The sequence below is a fragment of the Erpetoichthys calabaricus genome, chromosome 8 (assembly GCF_900747795.2).
Source record: "Erpetoichthys calabaricus chromosome 8, fErpCal1.3, whole genome shotgun sequence".
In the NCBI taxonomy this organism is placed as follows: Eukaryota; Metazoa; Chordata; class Cladistia; order Polypteriformes; family Polypteridae; genus Erpetoichthys; species Erpetoichthys calabaricus.
In genome coordinates, this window is record NC_041401.2 from 19194408 (window position 1) to 19212197 (window position 17790).

Below are 17790 nucleotides of genomic sequence, written 5' to 3' on the forward strand. Positions count from 1 at the left end.
TTTTCAGATCCTCAGAGAGTTCTTTGCCATGAGGTGCCATGTTGAACTTCCAGTGACCAGTATGAGAGAGTGTGAGAGCGACAACATCAAATTTAACACACCTGCTGCCCATTCACACCTGAGACCTTGTAATACTTACTTTGTTGCCAGAGGTTTAGACATTAATGACTGTGTGTTGAGTTATTTTGAGGGGACAGCAAATTTACACTGTTATACAAGATGTACACTGACCACTTTACATTGCATCAAAGTGTCATATCTTCAGTGTTGTCCCATGAAAAGATATAATAAAATATTTACAAAAATGTGAAGGGTGTACTCACTTTTGTGAGATACTGTATGTTCATTTTTTGTTGAATAAATTATTGAAAAGTCAAATCTTGATATGTCCACATATGTTAAAAAAGAAAAAATCATTCAATGGAGTGGGCTTACGTTTTCACACAACTGTACATGGAAAGGCACCAGCCATCCATGACCCTGTACTGGATTAATGCAAAAAAAAAAAAAATGGATGGCCTGATGGATGGAGCCAGATAAAATACAATTAAAATAAATTTACCTAAAATAATCAACTTTGGATTTAGATCTTATATGGATGTTTAAAAAAAAACTGCCATAGGTTTGTATTATCTATTTAAATAGCAAGCAATACTAAACAATCCACACTCAGTTTCCTGGCTGAAACTGCATACAAGCACATTCAACTTGACAGCTACATAAGAATGACACTGCAACTAATACATGCGATTAGTGCTCTAATAAATGTGGTACAATTTTTACAACATATTTAAATAATTTATTTAGTCCACTGTGTTTATTCTGAGAAGCATCCATAATCACCAGGTGCAGTGTTATAGACTTTTTTTCTACCAATTAATGAGCGGCTTGAATTAAGAGTGTCTAATCTACATAACTAACAGTGAGATAAAAAGATAGTGGATAAGTGAAATCCCACTATATTGTTCAATTCTGAATAAATTAAGTGAGAAGTCAAAGTGAGAAAAGTATCAAATCAAGAATGCATTCATTACTTGCTTCACCAAGAGAATCATTGCAAAGTGGGCTGGCTAAAAAATGCAAATGCATATTTTATACAACAAAGAAATCTAACAATTTTTAGTGGCATGTTTCTATCTAGTTAAACAAATAAATTTCAAATAAATGTTTTATGAAGCACATGATCTTTCTGTGGATGATTTTATGCATTTCAAAATTTAGATGTTGCATTGCAAGCTGGGTATTACTATAAAAGTGTCCTGCAAAAGCGCTCATACAAGAACAATCTGACAAAAATAAGCCAATCAACCAACTAAGCTTGGCAATCTCTGTTAACCTAACTTCTAAAAATATCATAATGTTGAGATTTGACGGTCGCCAAAGCATTATTATTTACCAAACTATTCCATATATTTATTGGTTCTCAGTAGTGTCGCTTGGCAAAATTCAACAAAACCTTTTTTGCAAAGAATATGCTATTATCCTTTTCCATCTTAAATACTGATTTGATACACATGTACACGTTAAACCCACCAATAAAAAGACACAAATTCGGGAGGATTTGAATTTGTAAACCTAAAGTAAAAAATAAAAAACAGATTCCAGCTTAATATTTTACACATCTTAAATGTAATTTGTGTTTTGTTTTTCTGTTTTCATTTAATCAGTGACAAGTCTTTAGATAACAAAGTGAACCTAAGTAGCATAGGCGCTACCTTCAAAGAGGAAACCCTCCTAGTTTCTCCTATCAAATACAATTTTTTTTTTTTTTTAATTCAAAACTTTGCTCATTCTGTTAGGTTCTGGAAAATAAAAGTTCTTACCTTCTTTTGGCTGTGCCATCACAGGAGTCTGGGTTTCCTTAGAATATGACACAACTTCACGAGGGGGGAAATCTACATGTGTAATCTTGGCCATTCCCAGCTTAATTGGGCCCCGTCTAAACAAAATGAAAGAGACTTATACATTTAGTACAAAATAGATGTGACTCCAATATAAATTTATACAAAATATACAAAACATTTACCATTAAAGGTCAACTAGTAGAGATATATTTAAATATACATTATACTTAGTGCTTTTTTAAAATTTTTATTTTTAAATTCATCACAATTTTTCAAGACACAGCAATGCATAAATGTAATTACAAAATAAAAACCAGTGATCATGAAAAAAAACATAAAAACAAAACATTACGTTTTGGTAAATACTTTAAAGAAGTACAATGCTAGATGGTTTATAAATTATTTTATATAATATAGATGATATGATATTACACTAAAATTAATATAACTTCTTTAGGTATTCTATTCTGGGAAAGCAGGGTTTGAATTTCAGGTGTTACAGAGAAGGGGATTTCCCTTGTTGAAATAATAAATTGTGTGTATAAAGAAGGAAATCGTTGAGGACTATCTAATTTATTTTAACATGTGCACATGCTAAATTTATTCCCTGACACTTTCTCTTCAGTAACTGAGAAAACAAGTGCTTAAAAGCAACATTAAAAGCAAATCTTCCAACATTATTATATCTTTACCACATGAATTACTGTATAACAAGATAATTCTGGTTAATTTACACAAATTCTGGTTCAATTTGCACAAACTCTTTTGTAACAATACACTTTCCAAACCGGGATTGTTAGAAAATCAACTTGTCTGGCTTGTGACATTTTCTGTCACATCAGAATATGGAAGAAACATCAGCTGCTTAATAAAACTAATGAAGAGTAATATTTATAGGACAAACCATATTAATTCAAATATCATTCCCATACCATTCAAGTAGATGTCATATGTGGTTCAGTCACATTTTTCACCTAATAAACATTACTAAGGTTTCAAAAACCCAATGAATAATACTAATTTAGTGATTGCTGATTCATTTTCAGCCATAAGTAATGTGTTTCAGTAGCCCCACTAATTGCACATCTCTGAGATTATGTGCTTCTGTCAACAACCCTGAAAGGTGTTTGATTGCAGAGATTTCTCTTGCCCTTCAAAACAAAATGAGCTGAGCCACACTAATATCTGGCCAATGTAGAAGTTTTGAAACACTAACTAAATAAATGTTATTTTGTAATGAGGTGTAGCTAGATGTGTGCAGGGTTGTCATCCCATCCAAGGCTGGGTCCTGCCCAGTTCAAATAGGATAAGCCCACTTCAGGTTTGTGGAAGTTGCAGCCAATCCAACAACTCTGGAAGCAAGGCAGACACCCACAGTGGATAGGAGCCACTCTAGCACATGAAAAAAAAAATAATAAGCTATTTGAAAGTCAAATGAAAAACAGGTGAAGTAAGATGACTCATTTATTTTCATTAAGCAAATCCTGCTTATTTTCTGAACAGACTTTATGAAGCTTACTAGCTAAGGATAGGATTGTACTCACACAAGCACACACCTAAACACATTCCAATTTAGAAAGTCACCAAAAAAATCTAAGTTTTTGGACAGACGGTGATAATAAATAAAATAAATAAATAAATCAATAAATTGAACGTGAGCGTCAGTAGGCTTTGCGCCCTAGGAACCAAGTTGCCCAAACTATTCTATAACAATTCGGTAGTTGTTTACCGCTCAGGTGCTGATCTTTCTGATCATAAAATAGGTCTTTATGATAGCAATTGATGAGAAGAACTCATAATTAACTATAGGGGGATCACACTCCTCAGCCTCCCCGGTAAGGTCTATTCAGGGGTGCTGGAGAAGAGAGTTCGGTCAATGGTCGAATCTCGGATTCAAGAGGAAGAATGCGGATTCCATCCCGGACGTGGAACATTGGACCAGCTTTACACCCTGGCCAAGATCCTGGAGGGGGCGTGGGAGTTTGCCCAACCAGTCCACAAGTGTTTTGTGGATTTGGAGAAGGCATTCAACCGTGTCCCTCGAAGCATCCTGTGGGGTGTGCTCCAAGAGTACGGGGGTACAAGGCTCGTTGTTACGAGCCATCCAGTCCCTGTACAGGAGGAGCAGGAGCTTGGTCCGCATTGCCGGTAATAAGTCGGACTCGTTTCTTGTTGAGGTTGGACTCCGCTAGGGCCGTCCTTTGTCACCGATTCTGTTCATAAGTTATATGGACAGAATTTCTAGGCGCAGCCAAGGAGCGGAGGGGGTCTTGTTCGGTGACCTCAGAATCTCATCTCTGCTATTTGCAGATGACGTGGTTCTTTTGGCTTCATCGGACAGTGACCTCCAGCTCTCATTGGAGCGTTTCGCAGCCGAGTGTGAAGCGGCGGGGATGAGAGTCAGCACCTCTAAATCTGAGGCCATGGTTCTCAGCCGGAAAATGGTGGAATGCTCTCTCCGGGTTGGGAACACATTACTGCCTCAAGTGGAGGTGTTCAAGTATCTCGGGGTCTTGTTCACGAGTGAGGGAAGAATGGAGCGGGAGGTTGACAGACAGATCGGTGCAGCATCCGCAGTAATGCGGGCTCTGCAACGGTCCGTCGTGGTGAAGAGAGAGCTGAGCCAAAAGTGAGGCTGTCGATTTACCAGTCAATCTACGTTCCTACCCTCACCTATGGCCACGACCTTTGGGTAGTGACCGAAAGAGCAAGATCGCGGATACAAGCGGCCGAAATGAGTTTTCTCCACAGAGTGGCTGGACTTTCCCTTAGAGATAGGGTGAGGAGTTCAGTTATCCAGGAGAGACTCGGAGTAGAGTCGCTGCTCATCCGCATTGAGAGGAGTCAGTTGAGGTGGTTCGGGCATCTGGTTAGGATGCCCCCTTGACGCCTCCCTGGGGGGGTGTTCCGGGCATGCCCCACTAGGAGAAGGCCACGGGGCAGACCCAGGACACACTGGAGAGATTATATCTCCCGGCTGGCCTTGGAACGCCTCGGGGTCCTCCCAGAGGAGCTGGAGGAGGTGGCCAGGAAGGGGGAGGTCTGGGTTTCCCTGCTTAGGCTGCTGCCCCCGCGACCCAACCTCGGATAAGCAGTGGATAATGGATGGATGGAACTCATAATTAATTGCAGAATTACGGTATAGGAGTGTTCCCCTAGAGTGCCTCTTTCTGTTGCATGCTTTGGCTCAAAAGCACATCGTCATCTTATAATAGGCTTAAGTTTTGAGTTTGGTATTTTTCCATCCAACCATTTTAGCTCTAGACAGTCCTCAAGAAACTGTGACACTCAGACATAGACCCAGACATCGAGATTTCAATGTTTTTAGTATCAGGTGACCCTAAAATGATGAGATCAGTCGAAAACAAGTGATGGACGAATCTAAAGCTTTTGCTCCTCCCGCATAGATGATAGGTAACACCACACAACAGGCACCTTCAGCTGGGGTCAACACTGGGTTAAAATGTTCTCAACTGGCTACCTGTGGCAGTACTTTGTTATCAAATAAGGAAAGTATTCGCTAAACAAAGGTTTGGGTTTATAACTCATAATAAATCAGAACTATTGACAGGTAACTAAAGACTCCAGACTCAGTCCCTCATGCACAGGGGGGCAAAACTCATCATGGCTGAAGCACCCATTCTTTAGCAGATGAGTATGTTTACCAAGGACCATGCAAAGATTCTAAGAGTGGGGAGGTGATTAAAAATGTTCAGGAACAGGTGGCAGTTACACAGAGCCAAGGGGTGGAGAATTGGGCCATCTAACATCTCTTTGAATCCATAGCTACACAAAGTAGTCTTTGTAACATGTCCACTAAAGTAGAGTCTTTCTCATAAAGCAGAAGAAGAATGATTGAGGGCTTTCCTCACTGCTTTTTCCTGATTGACTGTCATAAACACTAAAGCAAATCAGCCTTAAATTGACTGGCTATGTTGGACTTTTTGAGGCATGCAATTAATATGGAGTACATACTCAACATCACAGACAATTGTGCACGACCTTTCTAGTGCTGGCGTGCCCCATGAATTTATTTGACTTTGAGATTCATCATGCTTTCAATTTTTAGATTTTAGAAGCAACTCTGAGTGAGAGTGATGAATCACAGTTCCTTTAACTGTTAAAACCTCATTTCCCTCTTCATTAATTCAAAACTCTCTTCCGTACATGGGACAAGGTGAAGATTTACTTTAGAAGTCAACATTCTGGGTACATACCTCGGTTATGCTTAAATATTTACAAGCAGTGGAATCAACGAAGTCATAACTAATCCCTTTGCTGTCTGCTATCTCACACATCATTACTCTTCAACTCTCCATTAAACTACTTCACAGTGCTAACATCGTATTCTGTTGTTGAAGCTGGAGGTTGTCCAGACCTTGGATCATCTTTGTGAGATGAGTGAAATCTGCAACACATCTTTTGACCGTGGCATATGAAGGGGACTGGTCGTGGTACAAAGCCACCAAGTGAGAATGAATCCCTAAAGGTGTACAGTATGGGTCTCTAGCATTAGAAAATCAGAAATAAGATGGTAGTTGAATTTGCAGTTTTTGACATCCATGATGATTTGGTTCTTAAATGAAACATTCACTATAAACCACGATTTTAAAAACTTGCATGGTTTTATATTTGGTCACTCACAAAATCAGCACTAAAGAATATCTCTTTCAGGTTCAGGCTCAAAACTTATTAATTTTCCCTCATTTCCCAGTTTCTTTTTGTGGATGGATAGATATTTTAATGAAGACTTGACCACTGTGAAATACATAAATAAGGAGGCTGACTAATTACTAATCACTATTGAGATTACAGGACTATAGGAATGAGCACAGGCACTGTGGGTATTATTTCATATTCCAAATCTAATTAAGAAATAGCTAAAGATAAAACATTTATTTCATTACATTTTATAATCTATTGTACAACCCCAATTCCAATGAAGTTGGAACATTGTTTAAAACGTAAATAAATACAGAATACAATGATTTGCAAATCCTTTTCAGCCTATATTCAATTGAATACACTACAAACACAAGATATCAAATGTTCAAACTGATAAACTTTATTGTTGTTTTGCAAATCTTCACTCATTTTGAATTTGATGCCTGCAACACGTTCCAAAAAAGCTGGGACAGGGACATGTTTACCACTGCGTTATATCACCTTTCCTTTTAACAACACTCAATAAGCGTTTGGGAACTGAGGACACTAATTGTTGAAGCTGTGTAGGTGGAATTCTTTCCCATTCTTGCTTGATGTACAACTTCAGTTGCTCAACAGTCCGGGGTCTCCGTTGCTGTATTTTACGCTTCATAATGCGCCACACATTTTCAATGGGAGACAGGTCTGGACTGCAGGCAGGCCAGTCTAGTACCCGCACTCTTTTACTACAAAGCCACGCTGTTGTAACACATGCAGAATGTGGCTTTGCATTGTCCTGCTGAAATAAGCAGGGACGTCCCTGAAAAAGACGTCGCTTGGATGGCAGAATATGTTGCTCCAAAACCTGTATGTACCTTTCAGCATTAATGGTGCCTTCACAGATGTGCAAGTTACCCATGCCATGGGCACTAACACACCCCCATACCATCACAGATGCTGACTTTTGAACTTTGCACTGATAACAATCCGGATGGTCCTTTTCCTCTTTGACCCAGAGGACACGACGTCCATGATTTCCAAAAACAATTTGAAATGTGGACTCGTCAGACCACAGCACACTTTTCCACTTTGTGTCAGTCCATCTCAGATGAGCTTGGGCCCAGAGAAGCCGGCGGCGTTTCTGGGTGTTGTTGATATACGGCTTTCGCTTTGCATGGTAGAGTTTTAACTTGCACTTGTAGATGTAGCGACGAACTGTGTTAACCGACAGTGGTTTTCTGAAGTATTCCTGAGCCCACGTGGTAATATCCTTTACAGAATGATTTTTAATTTTTAATGCAGTGCCGCCTGAGGGATCGAAGGTCACGGGCATCCAGTGTTGGTATTCGGCCTTGCCGCTTACGTGCAGAGATTTCTCCAGATTCTCTGAATCTTTTGATGATATTATGGACAGCAGATGATGAAATTCCTAGATTCCTTGCAATTGTACGTTGAGAAACATTGTTCTTAAACTGCTGGACTATTTGCCCACGCAGTTGTTCACAAAGTGGTGAACCTCGACCCATCCTTGCTTGTAAACGACTGAGCCTTTTGGGGATGCTCCTTTTATACCCAATCATGACAAACACCTGTTTCCAATTAACCTGTTCACCTGTGGAATGTTCAAAACAGGTGTTTTTTGAACATTCCTCAACTTTGTCCCAGCTTTTTTGGAACGTGTTGCAGGCATCAAATTGAAAATGAGTGAAGATTTGCAAAACAACAATAAAGTTGATCAGTTTGAACATTCGATATCTTGTCTTCGTAGTGTATTCAATTGAGTATAGGCTGAAAAGGATTTGCAAATCATTGTATTCTGTTTTTATGTACGTTTTACACAACGTCCCAACTTCATTGGAATTGGGGTTGTACTAATAAAATATCTCTTCTTTGCTTATTATACATTTTGTTTGTTTTATGAGTTTCCATTTTTGGTCTGCAATAAACGTTTTATCCAAGCAAGATTAGAACATCTTTTTGATCTTAATTTTAGTGCATTTCAAAATTGTTTCTTTACTTCTCTTAATAATTTTTTTTAAATATTCAAATCTTTTTCCTTTGCATCTTACACCTGTCATTTAATCTGCTACTTTCTAAATCCCTCTTTACACAGGCAGCAAGAGAGGTACAGAAATGTAAAGACAATTGCTCAAAAATATAATTACCAATGAAAAAAATGCATAAACGTTTGTTTCTTAACGAATACAAGTACAGAAAGGTTAGAAAATTTACAGCACAATTATATCAAGCTAAAACAGTATAAAGCATAGGATGCAAAGAATTTCAGTACCCCAAGTCAGAATCAGAATGAAGCTGAAGAACTGATGGATCAGCATCCCAATGCAGAGTCCTGATTGGTTGCAGAGCAACCAGGCGGCAGCAGTAGTAAAAGAGGCCAAATGATTAGTAAAGAAAGACAGGTTAAAAAAAAAAAAAAGGACCTTAAAATCTTAACTATAACACCACTTACATAGTATGTATGATATTTTAAGAGGAGATCCTTCACATGAACACTTTATACAAACCTTTCAGTAGTTAATATTGCTCGTCTTCTGACAAGTAACTATTTCACATGGTTACAAAACGTAAACAGGGTTTCTAGCAGATATAATCACTTGCCACTATATGTGATGAACTGTCCTGAATTAGAATTATTGAATATGACATATTTAAAACCTTTTCTTGGGATATTATTGACTTATGAAAACTGGGTTGAAAGCATATATTATACAATTAAAATGGAAAAAAAATCTGTAAAAACAAAACATAATAAAGCTGTTTTATTCCAAGTTTAAAAGTAATGCTGGAACTCATACAGCCATAGGAAAAAGAAAATACACTGTCCTTTTATTCTGTGATTTTTGTTAATCATTTTCTAAATAACAATTATTTTTTCAATCCATATCTTTTAGCCAGAGACATCTAACTTCAGGTGACAAAAACGAAATAACAAATTTTAACACTCTCTTATTTTTTTCAGAGTATGCAAACATTCAAAAACCATGTGCAAAAAAATATGTACACCCTGTAACCTTTAGCAGAAGTAACTTGAAGTGAACATTTTCTGTATAATTTTATCAGTTTATCACAACATTTTGGAGAAATTTCAGACCACTGCTCTTTACAACATTGCTTCAGTTCATTCAAGTTTGAGGACATTCTTTTGTCCTCAGCTCACTTAAGATCAAGCCTCAGCATCTCAATGGGATTGTGGTCTGGACTTTGACTTCCAACACCACGATTTTCTTTTTTTTGTAGACACTTAGACATTTGGGAACGCTGTCCTGCTGCATGATACAGTTTCATCTGGGCGTATGCAGCCAGATAGACGGCCTCACATTTATGTCAAGACTATTTTGGTATAAAGTGGAGTTTCCCAGGTCCTGTGGCCTCAAAAGAAACCCAAATCATTATCCCACCACCACCATGTTTAACAGTTGATAAGAGGTGTTTGGTTTTGGCCAAGCATGGCACAGTGCATGATGACCAAATATCTCCACCTTGGTCTCATCAATCCAAATGTTGTTCCAGAATTGTTGTGGTTTGTTCAGATTCAATTTTGCAAACCTAAGCTGTGTTGCCGTATACTTTTTGGAGAGAAGGGGCTCTGGCCTTGCCACCCTTCCATGAAAGACATACTTGTTCAGTGTTTTTCTAATTTTACTGTCATGAATGTGAACACTAAACATGGTCATCAAGGTTTGAAGGTCACGTGATGTAGTTCTCAATTTTTTCTCGATTTCTCTAAACGATAAACTGTCAGTCCTTGGATTGAATTTGATAGGATGTGCACTCCTGGGAAGATTATGAACTTTCTTGAAAGCTCTCCATTTGGAAAAAGTCCTTCTCACTGCAGACAGGTCAATTTCCATTCACGGAGTCAATGGAGGCTCTGATTGGGGAGCTCGAGAGAATGAGCGAGGTGTCTCAGTGTCTGGGTTTGTGAGTGTCCTGGATAAAAACCAAGATCCAGGGCTTTAATGACTTCTTGGGCACAGCCATCAGCAGTGTGTCTGTTTGTGGTGAGAGTGTCAACCTTGTCGAGAGGTTTACTTACCTTGGCAGTGACATTCATGTCTCTGGTGACTCTTCCTCCTATGAAGTCAGTAGATGGATTGGGACAGCATGGGGGGGTCATGAGGTCACTGGAAAGAGGTGTGTGGCACTCACAATATCTCTGCAAAAGGACGAAGGTCCAAGTCTTTAGAGTCCTGGTGCTTCCTCTCTTGCTATATGGTTGCGAGACATGGACGCTATCCAGTGACCTGAGACAAAGACTGCACTCCTTCAGTGCTGTGTCTCTCCAGAAAATCCTTGGGTACCGTTGGATTGACTTTGTGTTGCTCATGGAGTCCCGAATGAGGCACATTACCTGCATTGTGAGGGAGCGCCAGTTACGGCACTACGGTCATGTGGCACATTTCCCCAAGGTTGATCCGGCTCGTAAGATCCTCACTGATGGGGACCCGAGTAGCTGGACCAGGCCAAGGGGTCGCCCACGTAACACCTGGCTGTGGCAGGTAGAGGGTCATTTCCTGAGGGTGGGACTGGACTGCGTGTCTGCCTGGGGGGTTGCCAACCAGGATCCCGAGTTGTTTTGTCATGTAGTGGGTGCGGCAACTCACTGTACCAGTGCATGCTCCCCAACTTGACTTGACTTTGAAATGGCCTTAGAACCCTTCCCTAATTGATGAGCAACAACAATTGCTTCTCTGAGGAGAAGGCTGATGTCCTTTGTTCTTGGCATGATGGGAACACAACTCTGAGTGCTCCAGAACACTGAACTGCCAAAAGTTTTGCTTTTATTGAGCTAGTCACATTAACTAATCTTGTGCATTTGATTAGTAACAGTTGATATGAGGTGTTAATATCCTGTTAAAGACTGAAAAAGTTGGAAGGGTGCACTTATTTTTTCCCAGCATGGTTTCTGAATGCTTGCCTAATTTATAGGAAAAAAAACATATTGAAATCTGTTATGTTTTGTCACCAGAGACTAAAAGCTCTCCGTTTATGAAAATTAGAGATGACAACACAATTAGGATTTAGACCTTGCTTAATAAAAAGGCAGAACTGAAGTGTGCAGTTTCTTTTTGCAATGACTGTATGATGCACAATGACTTAAAGTGTAATTGAAAAAGAATACACATTAAAAAAAAAAAAAATCACACAAGTGCAGTTTGACTAAAACGGGATAACAGCAAAATATGAAAGCTATGTTGGGTGATTAGCAGAATCATAAGTGAGTTGTATTATAGCCTAGGGCGCTAAACGTGCATCCATGTGTGCAGGAAATTGACATATTGGTAGAGGAAATGAGCCAACATGTACTTGCTTAGTAAGGAAGAGCTCAGCCATTCCATTGGGACAGAGAATGGGCTAGAGTTACGTGAGGGGGGCCAAAAGTTATAATTATAGGTTAAGCACTGCCTTGAGCAACTCAGTTTTGGTTTTATTTTAATCCATTATACTCCTCTACTTAAATATACACTTTAAAAGCACAGATAACCATTTGAAACAAAAATGTGCATTACAATTTAAATTAACCATTAAAACAAATTAACAAAACTGAGCCCTGTAAAATATTTATTTTCACAAAGGAGACATCACAACCTAGTGTAATGCTTTAATCATTTACTATATAAAGTTTAATACATAAAAATGTTATTAAGAAAAGCTACATACTAAAATCTACATGACACCAGGAGGTAAATGTAACATTTTTAAGAATTAATACACGAAAATAACTACCCATCAAAATGCAATAGAATTACATTTATAAAGGTAAATTTAATGTTTCAAAACAACTGGATGTAGCAAGCTACTAGAAATGTGCAAGTAATTGTGAGAAATGTAAAAATGAACAAATACAGTACTATTTAGAGATTGCATCATTTGCAAAAATTCTTACTTTCCTTTAAACATCAGTATATAATAGATAGTAAAGTATTAATAATGGGAAATGACGTACTCCATGAACTAAACACGTGCCTTGAAAACTGAAGCTCTTTTTTCTTAAATAACTTTCTTTCTCTGCTACTCATTTCACACACGATCACCCAGCCAGCCAGCCCCCCCACACACACACCCACACTGTAACTACCAGTCATTTAAGTGCTGCTTTACCAATGAAGCACTTCACTAAACTGTAGCCGTAAAATGAAAACATTATGTCATTAAAATATTAAACCAAAATGATTATACCTAGCTCCAATGGCGCCATCACCAGAATCTTGGCTCCCTGTCTCACTTGGCGTGCTCACAGACTTGGAAGATGGAGACATGGGTGGAGGGACTAAATAGTGAAACAGACAGGTATCCGCTGTTACTACTCGGAGTGGCGGTGCTGCACAGGGTGTTACAAAATTAATTTAACATGATGGAATAAAATTATAAAATAAAGAAAAAAGTACAAAACAAAACAAATGAAAAAAAAATTCATGGATGAAAATGAATAGCAAAAAAGAGAAGGGAAAAGAAAATGGTTAACTTCCATGCTTGTTTTTGCATGCATATGCACTGTTAAGACACTTGAACATTTAGACAGCTTGACAAAACAATAGATGTCAAGTGTGTGCTTTTAACACGTATACACTTTAATGCTGGCACTAAACAGGCTTTGCAAATGGTGTCAAAAAGTTGAATGTTGATGCTGAATTTCTGAGGCTTACTAATTAAAATCTTACTAATTAAAAAAATAAATTAATACACTGAAATAATATACTGTACTAGCATTCACAACTCTTTAAAGAGACGTGGTTAACTTATCTTCTTTTAGTTGCGTTCTCCATGTTATTGCTTAAACATCAATACTGAAACAAAACTGAACAAAATTATCTACACCTAATTATATTTAATACATGTTTTGAAATTAAAATCTGTAAACACTTGTGAACAGGAGAAAAAAAATGAGATATTTACTCAATCAGCTGAGACAATAAATTACTACTATGTCACTAGTACTAGGGTGTTGTACGGATGTAGTGAGAAGTCAAGCAAAATGAAACCTTTTACTGGCTAACTGTAAAGATGACAATATGCAAGCTTTTGAGGCAACTCAGGCCCCTTCTTCAAGCAAGATGTCTCGAAAGCTTACATATTGTCATCTTTTTAGTTAGCCAATAAAAGGAGTCACTTTGCTTGACTTCTCACTACTATGCCACTGAAATACATCTTGAACAAAGTAACAAGACGGTAAAAGGTTTTCTTTAATAAGGACAAGTTTTAGTACTGTAAGTGACTCTCATGAAGATTAACAATATATGAAAGGGATCTTCAAGCCAGCATTAAAGATGAACAAAACACAAAAAATTATATTACATATTCATTCATGCCTTAAAAAAAATATAGCATGCAAAAAACACAAATTTTTAATTTCATGCCTTAGACAAAAAGTCACCATGAAAATGACAAGATTTTTTTTTTTAATTTTTAAATCAGTGATTAACATTTTTAAAAGCTGTCGATGGCCCATAAAATGTACACAGTATTAATAAAAATATCACCTTAGAAATTAACAAATACGAGGAATAAAAATAGTTATATTCAGAACAATAACACTGCTTTGCAGATGCCAGGAACTCTCAACCTATCTCCAAGTTCATAGCATGAATTTAAAATATAAAATGTATCAATGTTAACTTGTAAAACATGTTTTACACAAACCGCTTCACGTAATTTAGAGACGGTAACAAGAGGACTGTTTATAAATGCAGCTCTGCTGCCATCTATAGGGCTTTGATGGCCAATGCCCAGAGTAAGTCAGAGCCTCTGCCAGCTAGCTGCTTATAAACTTACAGCTGCTTACAAGTTGGGAGATTTAATCCTTAACAGTTTCTTTATCTCTCAAACAAACTTTATATATGTATCATACACAACTAACAGAATATCAAAGTATAAAACCCTTTTCAAGTACAAGCACATGCAACTGAGAAGAAACAATTCATCTTTGATGACAGGTCATGTAAAATAAATTCCAAAAATATTAACCTTGTTATTAAATGCTAAAGTAGACCATTTTTAATCACAGTTTATTCAAATATTTAATGAATCAACAAATATTTTAAAAAGCACAATGTGTTAGACATACCAACGGGTGCATCAGGTGTGATGCCCATACTCTGTAGCAGTGCCTCCGCCTCACGCCGCTTCTTCTCCAAGTCGGAATCATCTTGAAGTGGAGGGGCTTCTTTCTTTTGGTCAGCCTTTAGCAGCAAGGAGAGTTGCAGGAAAAAAATCCTCCAAATAGTTAAAAAATGTTCTATATATACACAGAATTTTAAAAGGGTAAATTGAGTGTTTTGAAAATTGCATTAAGCATCTGCCTTGTATGTGTTTATTAACAGAATTAATAATAAAAAAGTAATAGTTATAAATGTTATATTCAATATGGGGCGGCACGGTGGCGCAGTGGGTAGCACTGCTGTCTCGCAGTTAGGAGACCTGGGTTTGCTTCCCGGGTCCTCCCTGCGTGGAGTCTGCATGTTCTCCCTGTGTCTGCGTGGCTTTCCTCCGACAGTCCAAAGACACGCAGGTTAGGTGCATTGGCGATTCTAAATTGGCCCTAGTGTGTGCTTGGTGTGTGGGTGTCCTGCGGTGAGTTGGCACCCTGCCCGAGATTGGTTCCTGCCTTGTGCCCCGTGTTGGCTGGGATTGGCTCCAACAGACCCCCTTGGCCCTGTGTTTGGATTCAGCGGGTTGGAAAATGGATGGATATTCAATATGCAATTTATCTAACAATGAAGTGGGAAATTAATGTTATAGATGACTGGTCTGCAAAGTCGATCGTGAAGGGTCGTAGTGGTTGCAAGTTTTTGCTCCAACCCAGTGGTTGAATAAGAAACCAAACCTTGACAATACGAGATCTTTCTCATTTTGTCAAGTCAGGTCATTCATACGTCATAGATTTTGCACTCTCCAAGAACATCACCCAAATGATTTTTACTCTGAAGCAGATTCATAATTCTCATACTTTCACCTTTTTCTCCCCAGTTTCCTTCCAAATATTGATTAAACTAGATAGTTCATGATGAATACACTCAGGTTAAAATGGAGACAAAGTTATGGTTCCTTCATCATGTGTGTCTGATTTCGAATAAGCAGCAATTATAAACATGGAATACAGCTGGTTAAGACTCAAACAAACATTTATGGATGGAGAATCTTAACAAGAGAGACAACTAAAATGAAGCATATTAACAGTACTTGAGCAGGAAAAATGGACTTTTCATTAAAAAATTGTGTTGGAACAAAATCTGCAGCCATTACGGCCCCCCAGGACCGTCTCCGTACACCTCTGCTATGTCCCACCTTGTAGATCTAACTAAGGATCCTAATTAGCCGAAGCTCAGGCATGAAATATTTTCATACTTGCTATCACAATATCTGTAAAATAAATCTTTGGGGTGACAGGTATTGAACTGAGATATTTTCAACTCTTTAATTCAGTTCAAATTATGTTTTTTATCTTCACCAAGCAAATGCACAACATCTCTTCCACAACTTATAAGCTATAATACAATAACAGAAATAAAACCATATACAGTTAGGTCCTTAAATATTTGGACAGACACAACTTTTTTCTAATTTTGGTTCTGTACATTACCACAATGAATTTGAAATGAAACAACTCCGATGCAGTTGAAGTGCAGACTTTCAGCTTTAATTCAGTGGGGTGAACAAAACGATTGCATCAAAATGTGAGGCAACTAAAGCATTTTTTTAACACAATCCCTTCCCTTCATTTCAGGGGCTCAAAATTTGAAATTTATGGACCTAAGTGTATTGTTTACAATATTTTAACCAACAATTTAGGTTAACCTAAAGAAGTTTCAGTAGACAATAAAAGCCCATTAACATTACAATTGAGAAATGCATTGTATTTCAAAACTTTTTATATAGTTTTTTTCTTATTGGATGACGCTTTTTAAAATGCTAACAAACTGAAGCACATTCTTAACATACTTCTTTCTTTTTTCTTTCTTCCTCTTTTCTTTTCTTCTCCTCCCTTATTTGTGCAAGCCGCTGCTTCTTGCGTTCTAATTCTGCCTTTAGTTCGCTTTTGTCCGACATGATCAGTGACCTGCCAAAAAAAAAAAAAAAGAAACTGGCTTTAAATCAATCCTTTCAAGGAAATTAAAATCATGCAAAATATTTGAAATTGTTTTTACTAAATAAATTACAGTCAATGAAAAATATCTTGCAGGAGCAATTAAAGACTTCCAGTGCCCTCTGCTGCCCACTCAACTGAATGCAGTATAATCTCTGTTTAGTGAGGGTTTATTGTATTCACATTTTCAACCGACTAGGTGATTAACTAAACTTGACAGATGTTTGTTTTTAGATCATTAACTGTAGTTTACCATATAAAAGATTATGATTTATTTCACATGGCAGAGTTGGAACTGCACAAAAAAAAAAGGTTTTCTTCTGTTTGTAAAACAAACTTGTACACTCTCTTCAGAAACAAAATGGAGTATTTTTCTTTATGAATACATTCTATAGCAGTATAATACCTTCTGTTAAAGCGACTAAAGTAATACAACATAACAGATTTCATTCTCAAACCCACTTAATCCAATTTACAGTCACGGACATCCAGAGTCTATCCTGGCCTCAAGGACAGAAATAATCTTGAAAGGGCTGCCAGTTCATTCATTACAGGGCCCACTCATGCATACCCCCATATCCACACTGGTCCAATTAAGAATCAGCAGTTAACCTTTAACATGTCTATAGGGAAAAAAAATGGACTACTTAGTGGAAGAAACATGCAGAAATGTGCAAACGCCACAGAGTTATTTAGCTCGTTTACATGTGCTTCAATAACCTGATTATTACCAGAAACCCGAGTTCTAAAATTCCATGTAAATCCTAATTCCGTTTACAGAAATCGAGTTATTGTCCGGGCGGCATGGTGGCGCAGTGGTAGCACTGCTGGCTCACAGTAAGGAGATTTGGGTTCGCTTCCCGGATCCTCCCTGCATGGAGTTTGCATGCTCTCCCTGTGTCTGCATGGGTTTCCTCCCACAGTCCAAAGACATGCAGGTTAGGTGCATTGGCGATCCTAAATTGTGCTTGGTGTGTGTGTGTGTGTATGTGTGCCCTGCGGTGGGCTGGAGCCCTGCCCAGGAATTTGTTCCTGCCTTGCACACTATGTTGGCTGGGATTGGCTCCAGCAGATCCCCGTGACCCTATAGCGGGTCGGATAATGACTGACTGAGTTATCGTCCTCTGAGAAACCTGATTTTCAGAGGTAGATTTCTCAGCAAATAATGTGATTACGTGGCCATGTACTGTTACAGAT

At 38.1% G+C, this 17790-nt stretch overlaps 1 protein-coding gene across 6 annotated transcripts in view; it reads right to left on the reverse strand.

The window, feature by feature from the left end:
* LOC114655371 (cytoplasmic dynein 1 intermediate chain 2) overlaps positions 1-17790 on the reverse strand; it is a 171047-nt gene that overhangs the window by 115069 nt on the left and 38188 nt on the right. For 2 of the 6 annotated variants that reach the window (XM_051930630.1, XM_051930629.1), the window contains exons 2-6: positions 16449-16566; positions 14575-14689; positions 12690-12831; positions 8779-8838; positions 1824-1939 (exon numbers count right to left, since the gene is read on the reverse strand). In XM_051930630.1, coding sequence (XP_051786590.1) covers positions 1824-1939; positions 8779-8838; positions 12690-12831; positions 14575-14689; positions 16449-16556 — 541 coding nt within the window. In that variant the 5' untranslated portion in view covers positions 16557-16566. The remainder of the gene's footprint in view (positions 1-1823; positions 1940-8778; positions 8839-12689; positions 12832-14574; positions 14690-16448; positions 16567-17790) is intronic. The other 4 variants (XM_051930632.1, XM_051930631.1, XM_028806302.2 and 1 more) reach the window with 3 other exon arrangements.